This window comes from Drosophila willistoni, chromosome 3R (assembly GCF_018902025.1).
Source record: "Drosophila willistoni isolate 14030-0811.24 chromosome 3R, UCI_dwil_1.1, whole genome shotgun sequence".
Taxonomy (NCBI): domain Eukaryota; kingdom Metazoa; phylum Arthropoda; class Insecta; order Diptera; family Drosophilidae; genus Drosophila; species Drosophila willistoni.
In genome coordinates, this window is record NC_061086.1 from 29,301,191 (window position 1) to 29,316,672 (window position 15,482).

Consider the following 15,482-nt stretch of genomic DNA (forward strand, 5'->3'; position numbering starts at 1 on the left):
ATCAACGGACACTAAACACGGTTAAATGATCAACGCGCCCCGAAAATGCCAAATGCGCAGAAATAAAATGCCAATTCGCACTCGTCGCAATGGCGACGACAACGACGATGGGTGATGATGACGACGACGATGGAGGACAAGGAAGAGGAGACCAAGGAGGACTCCTTTTTGGACTCGCGACAAAACACCTTTTCAAAATGCATGGCAAACAAGTCGAGTCTGAGAGAGAGATGAGGGGGGAAAGAGCTCTATATCTGCGAGACTGATGCGTAGACGTCAAAGTGCGACTGATGCTGCTGCTGCTGGGGATGTTCTTCTGGTGGCAATTAAATGCCTTCAACGCTAGTGGTTGCCAACGCCTTAACCTGCCGCTGATCGCCCTCCTTCAGTGACGACCACAAATAACGCCCAAATATGGCGCAATTTCATTCGCAATGCAACGAATCGATGCCACCGATGCCGATTCGATTCGTTTCGATTCGAATCGATTCGATTTATTTATCACCTGTCGTTGAAAATTGAAATTGCATTTGCCTGGACTCGACTCGAACTGGGGACCCTGAGTTGAAGTTGAAGTTGAAGTTGGTCTTGGGCAATTTCAATTCCAATGATGCTTTAGTTATCTCTCTTTGTTGCTCTCCAGGTAATCATTGTCAACAATTAATGAACGACCACTTCGATCAGTCAGTCTGTTTGGTTTGATGGGCGTAGCCTCTTTTTAATGAACAGCACAATTTTTGCTTTAGTGTATCATGTGGTTTGGTGTTTTCTATTAGAATGTCTAGCGAAAATACGGAAAAGCAAGTTGAGCCAAGTCCAACGGCGAGAGAACTCATCAACATAATGTAAGACGTTGCCTTGGGGCGATAATGAGCTATAATGGAGCTCAGGCCTTGGTCTGGGTTAGTAAATAGGAGTCTCTTAAAAGCCGATTCCCTCGTTTTTCGATGTTTCTTCTCTTCTGGTTTTTCTTTTTCTTTCGTTTTTTTTTTTGCATATTTAAAAGGCTGAACACTGATCGACTAATCAGGCAGAGCCAACAGAGTTTACTTTTTGTCTTTCAGCTAGTGAGGGTTTTGGGAAAGAAAGTGCTGAATGGAGTTCGCCCAGTTGTTGTTTGGCTTATCAATGCACTTTGCCGGCCTACACGTAAACCTACTTACATGCGTTAACTTTTTGTGCGATAAAGAGCCACAACGACTACGACGACGACGACGACCATGATGATGATGATGATGATGATGATGATGGCCAGTTAGAGAATTGATTTCAATCATTGGGCATTTTAATAGGGAAAGGAAGGATGTGCGCTTGATTGGCATAAGGTAAGGAGTCATTAGAGCGGCAAGGCAGAGGCCGAAACGATCTGAAAGTTTTCGTGCCAGTGTGCGCTTTTACGCTTTAGTGGAGAGAGACAGACACTGAAAACCAGGGAGACCTACCACTACTACTCTACCCATTTGTGTCTGGGTGAAGGAAAGGCAAGGAGCTTCAGCTAAGTCACTCGGCTCTAGAGAGTCTTGAGGCTTGTGGCATGCCGACGTTTTTTGTAGCAAACAAAATTGTCGACAAATAGTTTACACAAGCATGAAATTTTGCTGCTGGGCCCCCAGACAAACGAGGCCAGCCATGGAACAACAGGCCAACAGGCTGACTACAAAGAATGTTGTTGCATTTGTGGTTGCAGAGTTGCAGTCGCTGTTACCGGAATTTGTGCTAGAATTGCAGCTTAAAATACTAAAGCATTTTTTTTGGCCTTAAGCAAGAGATAGATAGAGAGGAAGATCTGGAGGGAGGGGGGAGAAAAGGCCAGACAAAAGACTTGTTGTAATGTTGGCCTAGACTAAACACCTGCCAATTTCTCTGGCCATCTTTTTGGCCCTGCCATTTGGGTGGCTTGTATTTAATTAAATTATCTGGTCAAAAGGAGAAGTCAAACCAGCTCGCTCTCTCTCTCTCTCTTCCTCTCTGCACACGGTCATTAATTCATATCAAAAAGGGTAATTGAAAACCGCATAAATTAAAACCAACAAAAAAGCAAAAAAAATGAAAAAAATAAATAGCGCATTTTTATTATCATATTTGCCTCCTGCTTGGTTCCTCTTTGCTCTCCTTTCTTTTTTTTCTGTTTGGTTTTGACTGGCATACCATTGGGAATACATGAGTGTATGTGTGTGTGTGTGTGTGTGTGTGTGTGTGTGTCGGCTTTGACATTTGGCTGCATTATAGTTTAATCTTATTAAAATATTTATTTTTATTAAAATATGCATGCAATTTGTTAATTTAACTGCTGCGTTTGCTATTTCCTCTCCACTCTCCATCAGTCCATGCCAATTTATTTATGCTGCCGTTTTTTTGTGTCTTCCCACCGATTTTGGTTGACTTCGTTTTTCTGTTTTTTTTTTTTTGGTTTTTTGTGGCATCCACTGCGCTTAATTGCATTTTGCATATGAATTAATGAATTTTTTATCAGCCTCATACACCTACACACACATACATAGATATATGTATGCCATATAAGCCTATATATTTATATATGTATATATCGTATTGCATATGCAAGCTTTATTTATTTGCATTTTTTTATGACACTGATAATGCAATGAAAACAACAAATGCGCCAACCACAGAACGTTCTGTTTTTTTCTGTTGTTGTTGTTGTAGTTTATTCATTTTGTTTATTTGTTATTTGTCATTGTTGTTGTTTTTTACTCATTTTTTCCCAATATTTAATTTCATTTGTGGTTTGCCGGGGGACCGCCCACAAAAGGGACAACTATATACAGACAAAGCTCAAGAGCAATTGAGATAGAGATAGTCATAGAGAATGAGACGCCAAGCGCATGCAATTTGAAACAAATATACCCATATATATATATATATATATATATACTAGATATGGCCATATGTTAATTTCTAAAGGGACTCATAAACTGAACGAGTCGGTCATAACTTTTTTTCTTTCGAAAACTCTCTAATGCAAAACGTATTCAAGTAATTTGATTAAAATGTCCATTAAGGTCTTCAATTAATTAATATTAAAATATTCTACTGTACGATATTTTCTAGAAATTCTAATTGAGAGGAAATTAGAAACATTCTATCTAGAAATTGTGAGCCATGAAGCACTAGGAACAATTTGACGTCTAAGTTAAAAGATGGAAATACAAACAAAGTTCTTTGAAGTTCGCTAGAGATCAACGAAAGTTCCTTAACAATTGTGACTAACTAAACAAACTAATTCACTAGCTAATTCAATCCTTAAACACCCTATATCAGCAAAAATGTATATAGTTTAAAACATTACAGTCAAAATGCTTCTAACTAAACAAAACTAAAGCTATTTAGAACTCAAAAGTCATATCATAAGCTTAATTGAATGGTGCTTAAAATATTATTTACACTCTTTAAGGTAATGTCATTTTAATAATGCAAAGAAGAGAGATGAATATCTTATATATATCCATATGGAGGACGAACACTGCCATCATTAACAAGTCCTTGATGAATGCATTTCAAACATTTATTAACAGATATCTGTCAGAATGATCAACATACAGAGTAACAAATAGTTAAAAGTGCCACGCAACTCATTTGAGGCATAATCTATGAAATTTTCTAGGAAAATGGGCAAAGGGTTTTTAGATTCTCTATATAGTTTATGATATCGAAGTAAGTTTCATTAAAATGCAATTAATATAGGTTTTCAGCACATTTATGCCTTGGGACCACAGAAGGCAAATTAACCAAACTAGGCGGCAACTAAGTCGACAAGGCCCTAGGCCTAAAAACGAAACAAAATACAGAAAATTAGGGTGCGTTATAATTAATAACATTTTCAACAGACACACACACACACACAACGTTTAACAACATTTCATTAACTTGGCATTATAAGTGGAGAACATCGAGCAATGCAATTGTCCTAAAACTCGACAAGAGACACGTGTAATTTTTATTCCATATGCAAAAGAAGTGCACGCAACTAAACTAAACATAACTATAGACATATATACATAAATATATCTATATATATTATGTATATATTTTGTATGTATGACTCAATCCATTAACGTTTTGATAAAAGATCTTTATGACGACACTCGAAGCGACGGCGGCAATCATCATCATCAGCAACAATAACAACAGAAACAGAAACAGAAACAGCAACAGCAACAGAAATTGCTTTGGTACGTGTCAGTTGGAAAAGAAAAGACTGACAGTCAGATAGACAGACACAGAAAAACACACACACACACACAGAGAGAGTGAAAAGTAATTGCGTTTAAATGCGTTTACATTAAGCCAAAATGCAAGCCAAGTTGGACAGTCGAAAAATGTTGTTGTTCGGTTGGCCTAATTGCGGGTGCTGTGGAAGGGGAATTGCCTCTCTATCAAGGACAATTATTATTACACTTGTAATGCGACCATTAATGGCATTATTCATTTGAAATACAACAACAACAACAACAGCAACACCATCAACAAAAAAGAAGAAACACAAAGTGTTACACCATATCCGGAATACCTAAAAAAAAGAAGACACAGGGGCCTAGGTCTGTTGGATATATCTTTATCTCGACTGAGCGACTTTACGACATGCTAAGCCAAAACGTAAAACACTTTACATTACCCCCCACACACACATCTCTCTCCCCTTAGCCCTGAAAGGGTGCTCTGACTGGTGCTGGATTTGCCTTTGGTCTGTGCCTTTCGGGTTTGCCACGACTTTACGACTTTTTAATAGTTCTCACATATTTTTTATAGATTTTTCTACGCTGCTTTCTCATTGTCTCTCTCTCTCTCTCCCTCTGTTCTTCATTTGCTATATGCGCTTTGATGGAAATTATTTGTTTTTGTTATTTTGGCCAGCCCATAAAATTGATTTCCTTTTTGCGCTCGGGAGTTTACTCAAAATCTCAAATATTTGATGGGGTATATCAAGTCAAAAGTAAACGAAGAATGGGATAACTTTGATATTTTAGTCTAGAATTACAGATTAGAGTTAACCAAGTCCATTTGACAGAGAGAAGAGTCATTTGCAATTAGTTTATATGGTCATAAGTGAATGATTTCCTGGGTAACTTTCAGTCCATACTTGAATGCTCAGATATATGGAATTTTTGTTTCTTCTTTTCATGTAGTTGTGTGTGTGTGTGTGTGTGCTCTTTTTTTTTTTTTGCTTTTTGCCTGTCATAAAATTTATGTTTATGTCGTAAAATTTAGTTCGATTTTTGTGGCTGTTTTTGTTGCTGCCTTTTGATTTCGTTTCGTTCCTCTTCTGTCTTGGCACTAAAAACAATCAATGAAGTTGTTGCTATTGTTGTAGTTGTTGCTTTTATTGTTTTTGTTTTTTTTTGTGTGTGGACCACACCAGGTGTTAGAGGAAAAGGGTTTGTGTGTGTTTTTTTTTTCGTTTCGTTTTCGGTAATAGTCTAGAGACAATGCTGCGTATACGCAATATCCTAAAGGAAGCTCCTTGCTTAGGGGTGAAGAAACAAAGGACGGGGGGAAGGGAAGGGAAGGGAAAAGGTGGCATTGTCGCCTTTGCTGATATAAACAAACGACTGACATTTATTTTTATTACACACCTTTTGGGGGCTTTCACTTTGCCTAGTAGATTCTAGTTATTTTAATGCACATTTCGTAGGCAATTCGAAATTAGGCAATGTTTGCCAATGTACTTGGCCACCCCACCCCCCCTTCCCCCTCGATCCTGTCAAGGTATTGTACGGGGGTTGATGGGTCCTTTTCGCCCTGCTTATAAAAAAGTAATTTTCTCATTTCTTGTTCTCGTTCGAGGCTTTTTGTATATTAGAAGAAATGGCTTTATTTATTTCTTTATATGTAAGTGGCGGCAAAAACTTTTTGCTCGATTTCTCCTTCAGCTTGTGGGTTTCTTTTTTTCCTTTTTATACCCTGTAGGCAAAGAAGAAATTGGGTAATCAGAGCCAAGTTAGCTCTTATTAAGCATTGGTTGGGTAGATTATCCTTTTTTTAACTTGCCAAATGAAATATATATAATGAAAAGTCTAAAACAAAGAAGTAATTTGATTTTTTAATCAAAAGAAGATGAACAAACTATTATAAGCTATGGTACAGGGTATCTAGAAGTCGTTTGCCCTACTTAAGGTTCAAAGTCTTTTATTTTTTGGAGTTGGTTAGTATCTTTTTCTTTTTTTTTGGTGTGTGTGTGTTTTTGCTCTTGGTGTATTCGTTTTGCTTGTGCCCCGTTAAATTGGCAAGTTTGTTGTGCTAAGTTTTGGGTCTCGGTGCTCGGGCACATAAATTAGACGCACAAATTAGAAATTATGTGCGCATTTAAATGTGAAGAGGAGACGACTCCAGAGTTTGCTTGCTCCAGTATCCCGGCTGCTTTTGGCGTTTTTCTCAGTCTCAGTCTCAGTCTTTCTCCCTGTCTCTGTTCCATATGTTGGCTAATGAAATGGCAGTGGGGAAAAGTGCCTTGGACGTTGGTTATGCCGGGTTTTTCTCGGGGTTGGGGTTGGGGTTGGGGCTGCCTTTTAGTCAAACTCAATGAATATTTGAAGAGGCGAACGAAAAAAAAAAAAACCAAACAAAATGGAACTTTTTCTGCCACGGCGCCATTTGGCGCTACAAAGATATTTTTTCCATTGAAAGCATAAGGCAAAAGTTGTTTAAATTTAGCCCCACAGTCACACACACATACACACCCAAGCCATGTGTGTGTGTGTGTGTATATGTGGGGGTGTGGTGGATGAGGGTGGAAGAAAAGCAATTCCACATTTGCGTTATTTGTGCTCTTGTCTTCATTTTTCTTCTTTTTTTTAAGGCTTTTTTTTCTTTTTCTGGTTCTTTCATGGAGACATGAAACACAATTGACAATGTTATTTGTGGACAGAACATGACACAAAAGGCAGCCAGATGAGTTCAATGATCGTCACCAAAAAAAAACGAGAAAAAAAAAAACAAGCAAAAGACAGATCACTGATCATACTCTGGTCTTTCAACTTTCATATGGTAAATACATGTTTTGTATTTAAGTAATTCAATTTGCTTGCCATCACCAAAGATCAAATATAAACGAAATGGAAAATATCGCTCAACTAACTTAAATTTCAATACCTTTATTACATTGGCAAGGGCCACTTTACTCACTTTTCACCCAACTCCCCTTCCTATAGATAAGATCCTAATGCTACGCTTATGACTTTTATTCCACTCTCTGATATTACAATTTCGACAACTTTATTTCCGTTTGCCTGGCACCTACCCAGGTCATTAGTTTGTCCACCCACCCCAAACCCATTGCTCTTACTAATGTCATTTATCATTAGGCGGCTAGCCTACAATTTTATACTAGTTATCAAAAAAGAAAGAAAGAAATACATAAAGTCTAGAGTGTATTCATACAACATTTTCTTCCTGTTGACGCAAGATAATTTGCTTTCACTTTGCTACCATTACAAAATGTCAAATTTTCTCGACACACACACACACACAGTGAGAGAGACAGGCAGACAGACTGAGCCACGCCTCCCTCCTGGTAAGGCAAACAAAACGACGCCCATGACGGGGGTATAATGTTGAATAGGTAGTAGTTGGGTAGTTAGTTAGGTTGTCGTTCAGAATTGTTGGTTGTAGGTGGCAGCATAACAACATGGTCAGGTGACTACCCATACACGCCCAGGCACAAGCGCATAATTTGTCATTGAATGTTTGAATTCGGGTCGTTCTGGTAATGTCTTAGGTGTTGCTTGTGAATGTTTGCATAAAAAAACACAGTGGGGACACACTATTTTCTTCCTGAAAACCCTGAAAAAAGAGGCAGTCTAGCATTTCACTTAATGGGCGTGTGTGTGTAAGTGTGTGTGTGTGCCCACTCGAGAAATTGTTGCTGTTGTCCTGCCTCTAGCATTTGTTGCTTAATTTGCGGCGAGCATTTAAAAAGCATTTAGGCCTACACTGGAGTCCAGTAAAAGTATGTCTAGCTTTTAGTTCCAGCTTGTCTGCTATCATCTCTGCCATTGATTTCACCGACATGTAGCTTTATCTCTGTGTGTGTGTGAATTCTCTGAGGTCGTTGGGGCTGGCTGCCATTTAATGTATACACACACACACACACACACACACACACTTACATATAGCCATATAATTATAATTGCTGATAAATGTTTCATACTAATAAACACTTATTGCGGGGATCGGGCAACTGGGCAACTGGGCTAAGGGGGACCATCGGGATCGGGACGTGTGACGCTAATGACACTTGGCGTCGTCAGCGTCGTCGTCGTCGTCGTCAGCGTCGTCGTCGTCGTCGTCAGCGTCGTTGTCGTTGCAAAAATGAAATGATTTGTGTGAGAGATTGCATGCCTTGCAGTGATTTGTGATTTGTGTGTTGAGAAATGCAATTTTAAACGGGGAGAATTTGCGACGACTGCAACTGGCAACTGGCAACTTGATAAGCCACTGTCATCAGCAGCATGCAGTTCTTGATAGCTCTATTAACTGCCGACCTCCTACCCCCCTCCCACCCCACCCCTCCGTTACCACCTTCGACTGGGACTTGCCAATCAAAATAACCTCTTCAAAAATGGCAGCTACACAAAAATCATTTCATATGAATGAAATGCGAAAATAATGAATAATAAAAGTCAAAAAGACATGAGTTTATATGTATGTACATATATATTATTTTGTTGAATGACGATCAAGTCGGCATAATGAAGTAAATAAATGTGTATACATACATAATAAAGAAGTGACCTCTACTTCTCTTATCAGCCTTTAGCCATCCAGCTGTGTCTAATTTATGCCACAGCCAGTGTGAGACCTGAACCAAACCAGATCATATAGCTATATTATAATGATAAGTTTAAAGCTAGACAAATTTTGAAGTCAAAATCGACCACCCAATGAAACTTCCAAGAATTTCATGCCTTAAAAAACATGAACAAAGCAGAAAAAAAAGGAAATAGGAAGTTTGCATTTTGTCTGCACGCGGCAACCCTCCTGCAATTGTTGCTGCTGCTGTTGTTGCTGTTGTTGGTGTTGCTTGTTTGTCAACTGAGTTTGGGTATCTCTCTGAGTCTAGTACTGTTCCTGCCCACCCTGAAAGCTGGTGTTGATGATTCTGTTGAGAGAGACGACATAGAGGCTAAAGCCAAAACCCAATCCCAAAAAGCAGCAATGGGAAATTCGATGCGCATTCTATTCATTGGCGTGTCGGGTCTACGAAATATGATAATGTGAGGCAAGAACGGAAAAAACGCAACAGTCAGTTCGTAAATTTTCATTGTAAAATAAGAACGAGCGTTCATCGTTCACCGTGTGCCAATCCCCTGTGTTCCGTTTTCTTTTTTTTCTCTTCTTTTTAGGGGATGAAGATGTATTGCCCTTTTGTGCAATTTGACGTAATGTTACATAAGCTCTACCCGCTTTCAAATGTATAAAGAGAAGAAGAGTAGAAGGGAGGGGGTATTTCTCCTTCTCATTATGGCTACACATCGCAATATTTCTGTTTCAATTTTTATGATTGTGAATTTCTGGGTGTTAGTTAGGTACACGCACACACACACACACACATAGACACACATATATGTATTCATAAACGTGCAGCAGCTGGTGCCCTTTATTTGGAAAGGGATTCATTCTCGTCTACGGGTAGATACAACACAGATATGGGCAATTCCTTTGACATGGAGTATCAGGGAGTTTTGTCGTCTATACAAAAGTTCTTTCATTTCAATTTTTAATGCGTAAAATTTTAATTTTTTTATTATTGTTGTTGGTGTTGTTGGGCCACGTTGGTGGCGGAAATTGTGTCAGAATTTTGACAAAAGAGTTAAAAAGTTGTGGGAAATCAGATGTTGTATCAGGCAGATGTCATAATGAATTTTAAGATCACATGAGGTGCGAAACGTTTTTTTCGATTTGATGAACTGCTAAAAGAGTTACTAGAAGATTGAAGAGATTTGCCAAAAGATCGTTCCCAAAGAATTATCGGAGAAGGAAAGTGTGTGATTGTATTTCCCATTGTAAATTTGACTCTGTCCCCCTTTGTAAGAATTTCAGTCTCAGTTAAACCGACCAAATGTAATACAATTAAAAGCAAAACCAAAAGAATGCTTTCACAATAGGCAAAAAGGAAATGCAAAATGAAATCAAAGAAAAGAAAAGAAACGAAAAAGAAAAACTCCCAGGCCGTCTTCCATGTGAAACTGTCAAGCAGAATGGCAATGGAACTGGACAGGAGGGGGACAAATGGATGGAATGGCATGGCATGGGGTGGGGTGGAGTGGAAAAACAAATGAAAATTGTCTAATTGTGCGTGGTAAGATAACAAACAGCAAGACAGCCTAGCCTAGGCTATAGTTTCCTGTTATTGTTATTGTAGCTGTAACACATTTCATCAATGTAAATAAGCAAAAACACCAACAACAACAACAACAACAATAAAGATAATCGCCTTAGTAGCGAAAAGTGCACTCGAGGCACTGCGACGACGACGACTTCGACAACGTCCATAAGGTCATGTCAACCATGAGGATGAGAATTGTGAATGACGAGAAAATGAGGCGGCTGCGGCTTAAAGGCCGCAATGACAAAAACAAGCTGCCACACAACACACAACACACACACACCAAGACTAGCCACCCCTTGAACTTTAAAATTGTAACAATTGGCAATTGTGTGGGTCTTGCGGCAAAGCGGAAAGGATAACACGCACTTCTGAGGCAAAACCCCCCACCCCAACCGTCGACTTTCCCTAACCCTTATCCTTACCCCTACCAAGCCATGAAAGTTAATTTACGTCACGCAGCATTTTCAATCAATGTCAGCGAAGAGAAAAGTGACGAACCACGGGAATATATTTTTAGGTCCACAAAGGGAGGAAGGAGGGTAGTCTAACAAAAATAGGGTAGAATGTGTGGGTCTAAGTTGACTGCTGCCCGCTGTTCTTGTTTATTTTCATTTTCGCAGCTCAAAGGCAATCAAATTGATCTCATTTTGATTTGCATTTAAGCGACACTTGAGCCTCAATTCAATCTAAATAAACACATACACACTCGCACACACACACACACATATATAGAATTCAAATAGACACTCTTGACACTTATCACTTGGGTTTTTTGGGTCTATAATTATGCATTAACAAACATCATCATGGTGATGATAGATCATAATTTTCATTCTCTTTTACTTATTTTTCCAGCAATTTTCCCCAGTTTTGTCTTTTTCCTCTCCAAGTTGATGAGGGTGATCTATAATTATAGACTTGAGAGTTGGGATACGCTCCGCTCTGTTTGTAACTATTAATTGCTTGGATTATTTATATGGAAAACTAACTGGTCGACGCCCAAATTGACTTGACAGGGTAATAGATAATTACATACATAGATGTATGTGGCCTTAAATATTCTAGAATTTGTATATTCTCACAACTTTATGTTGGTAAATACTCAAATAAAATGAGTTTCAATTCAAATGTAAATTAAATTATGATTCTATTACTAAGTTTGTTCCTAAAATTCCATAGATTAGTAATTTGGAAATCTAAATCTAAAGCCAAAGAAAGATTTCCTAGGAAACAAACATGCCCTCAATTGATCCCGATCTATAGAAATGTGAATTCTGTATATGTATTTTGATTAAATTCCAGAAATTGAAATAATTGGCAAGTGTGAACAAAAAATGTGTGACTTGATGGTGACTTCTTTTGGTATTTTGTTTTTTAAATTTACTTGAGAATTGTTTCATGTTTATGCACTTAAAGTCCTTCACCTTTACCAGGCAATTTCGCTCTGACCTCATAAATTTTGCTACCAACTCTCGAAAATTCAAAATTCGGGAAGGCATTTCCTTCAGTTTCTTTCTCCGCCCTCTCCTCCTCTCTCTTGCACACTTTCTTTATGCTTTTTGCCAAGGAAAAATTCCTGTCAAAATTGATAAAAATCACATTTTCCATTTGAATAACATTTTACGAATTCGTGCATAAAATTACGGCGAACCCTCCAAAAAGCAGTGACGCTGCCCTTCCCCCCCTCACACACACACACACACACACAGACACACTCGCCCTCCCTTTTGTCTCATAGCCATTGCAATGGAATTTCTCTGGAGAAGCAGCGAGAATATCTTTTGGTAACCACATTCCTTCTCCGTCGTCATGTCTACTTAAAATGTAGAAAATATCTATTTGCTACGCCCGAAATACGCGCCGCAAATTTCACAAAAAAAAAAAAAAAAAACCAAAGAAATGACAAAGAACTAAGTGGTAGAGGAATAATGTATACATATATAGGGGGAGGGGAGGGGGGCCTTTCTGGGTGATGCCATTTTGCCTTATCATAATATGAAAATTTTGCTCGCTCTCTTGTAACACAAAAATTATTCAAGTGTAGATTATTTTCATATTCTCAGGCGCACACACAGCGAGAAAAGTGCAGCTCAAACTATGCCAAAATTTAATTTGTCTACAAAGTAAAGCGACATGTAGATAAATCAATCAAAATGGCGCGTTGTCGTGTTCCAAGTACAAGTTGTTGTTGTTGTTGTTACTGGTTGTTTGTCGGCTTGCTTTAAAGTTTTACAACAACTTTTTGACGTCAGTCAGTTGGATTGGCTTTGGATTACCGCCTAAGACAGAGAGCAACGAGGATGAAGATGAACTTGGTCTATGGCCAAAAAGTTATAGACTCTTCTCTAGTTTCTTCTTCTTCGTGTACTGTGGGTTGCCATTTCTATGGAGGGGAAACTGCATTATCACCATGGACCTGGCACTCAACAAGGCAAACGACGACGACGACGATGACGATGACGATGATGTCGACGAGTGGCCCAAGAGTGTCTTTTTCGAGTGCTGTTTTCTGAGCGCTTTTGTTGCTTGTTGTTGCCGGCAAATAATAAAAAAAAAAATAAATAAATACTACACACACACACACACACACACACTCAGATTCATTTATGTACACATAAAAATATATGTATATATATTTTTTAGTTTTGTTTTTGTTTTTGTTTTCTTGCCTATCACCATAAATAATTCAACCTGGAGATGAAGCTCCTCCATCCTCGCATAAAAATCTTCAAAAAGAAGCGCCAAGTGCAAACTACGTCAGTCGCACTCAAAAAAAAATATTGAAAAATCTACTTAAACTTTGCTGTTACCCTAACCCATCGAAAAGGGTATTCACACTAACGAAACTGCAGCTATTTAAAAGTGAAAATATTTAAGATCATGAGAAACACGAGAAGCAAAAAGTCAGGCCTCAAAATTTTCTAAATTGAACTTCCAGTTTAAAATATCAAAAAATTTTGATGATTTGATAATATTTTACTAGAAATAAGTTGAGATTGTTTGAGATTTTGTTGTTCTATCTTTCTATGAAATGATTTATAGTTAGAGAATATTGTAAGCAGTTAATTATTGAATCAGAAATTAGAAAAACTTTAATCTATAATCCTATATAGGAAGAGTTGCTTGAGAGATCTTGAGTTTCAAGAGTATAAATACTTCGGTTTCATTTTGGCTAAAGAGCTAAGCTAAGCTCCATGGGTTTATTTCTTCAAGTTGGCGTTGGCGATTGAAGAGTCTACACACACACACTCACACTCAGGAAGATACTACACACAGTGACACACAGAGAGAGAGAGGGAGACAGCAGAGTTAAAACCAAATGGAGAAGACAGGCAGTCTAGAGGTAAGCTTAGGGCTGTCCCTTTCAAAGTGCCGTGCAAGTTGTTGTTGCTTATGTGTTACACTGTTTTGTCGAGTAGTTTTCCTACAACTCACACTCGTGAGTGTGCTGCAATGTTTTTTTTTCTTCATCTTCGAACTCTTGAGGCTGAAGTCAAACAACATAATCAAATGGCTAAAAGAAGTGTGAAGAGCCAAACACTTTGGCCTTACGATATATAGGTTTATAAGTTGGTATAAAAATTCTTCAAAAAAATAACTTACCAGGGTCTGATGTATCTAGGACAGGTGGCTGCTGTGATAATGGACCAGGTGTACTACCAGCGCCCGGCGATCGAGCATCATCGTTCATTGCTCCGCCATAGGACAACGATGAGCTTGGCGGCCGCTGCAAATACAAAAGAGAAAAGAGAGAGAAAGGGGATACCAATTAATTCAATTCGCCATAATATAGATGTTTGTTAGTTGTATTTTCATTTATATTTATGTGTGAACATGCATTAGGTGTTTGTTAGAATTAGTAACAAATTGCTTATAAATGTCGCGTTAAATTGTCACAAGCAACCATTAAATTGAGCCACATAAACTCGGAGGCAATGAGTATATTGTTGGTCCGTTTGGCTTGCCACAGACGGAACCCCCCGCCAGTCTATTTGCAATGTCTGTCAAGTTGTCAAAACTGCCACAGCCTGACCATAATATGATCAACCGTATGGCCTAGGCCTAGACAGTAAAACATCAGACAGACGAAAACAACATCGTGTGTGTGTAAAAATAAATATTCTATATACCAAAGTTATCAAATTAATATGCAGCGACTGCCATTGGACGACAGTTTTCTAACTAGGAGTAGTTGAGGAACCTCTCTCAGCCAAAGCCAAGAAAAGTAGCCTCATCATCAATAACATGATCATGATCATGATCATTTGGCCACAACGACAACGACGGCATATTAAATGCTTTTAACTTTTGCAGATACCAAAAATGTCAATGTCCAGGTCTTCGATTTTTTATATATATATATAGTAAACAGCGCTACAATTTAAATTCTGCTAATAACGAAGCATTTCTTGTCAACAAAAATTTAACGCATTCGCATTAATTTCATGCACGTGCAAAGAACTGGGCCCAGGGTGAGGGGAACGGACCATGATGATGATGTCGTTGGGTAGGGTTAATTTTTTAACCATAAAATTATTATTTTCCCAAGCTCGTAAAAATTCTTGACTTTCGTTTAATAATAAATTTTCGACTATATACATATATATATTTTATTTATATATTTTGCTGATTCATTTGGCATGCAGAGAACGACGCAGATATTTTCGCTAAATATTTTGTTAAATCGCATATTAATGGCGCCCTGCTATAGACAATTTGGGATTATTATTATTATTATTATAAAGGGGGAAAAGGGGCAACAAGAGGCACTCCCACCTTTAGTATAAAGTTTAAACGATTCAATTTTTTGGCCAGTTTCCAATTGGTAATTGTAGTTCCTGCTACTTTCAATTTCAAAACGCATAGGCCAAATGGCTAAACTATTAATAATTAGACACGTTGTCTGCATACTAATATTTTGTGTGGGATCTAAGGTCTATGATATTTACTATATCCATTACTATATAACTTTAATTTTATTAGCCACAAGGCGTCTTTGTCGATAGTGGCATAAACAATAACTGAGAGAACTGACTTGCCAATTGTGGCAATTGTCATTACTTTTTATGGGCCATAAAACGAAAGGAACTTGGTCTCGATTCTGATGGCTAATTTGTGGCTCATTAAGACCAAAGTC

General features: G+C 38.2%; 1 protein-coding gene across 3 annotated transcripts in view; it reads right to left on the reverse strand.

Annotated features, from left to right (window-relative positions):
* The window catches only part of LOC6649532 (homeobox protein homothorax), a 112,226-nt gene that overhangs the window by 43,089 nt on the left and 53,655 nt on the right, over nucleotides 1-15,482 (reverse strand). For all 3 annotated transcript variants that reach the window (XM_015177063.3, XM_023179728.2, XM_023179727.2), the window contains exon 7: nucleotides 13,949-14,072. In XM_015177063.3, coding sequence (XP_015032549.2) covers nucleotides 13,949-14,072 — 124 coding nt within the window. The remainder of the gene's footprint in view (nucleotides 1-13,948; nucleotides 14,073-15,482) is intronic.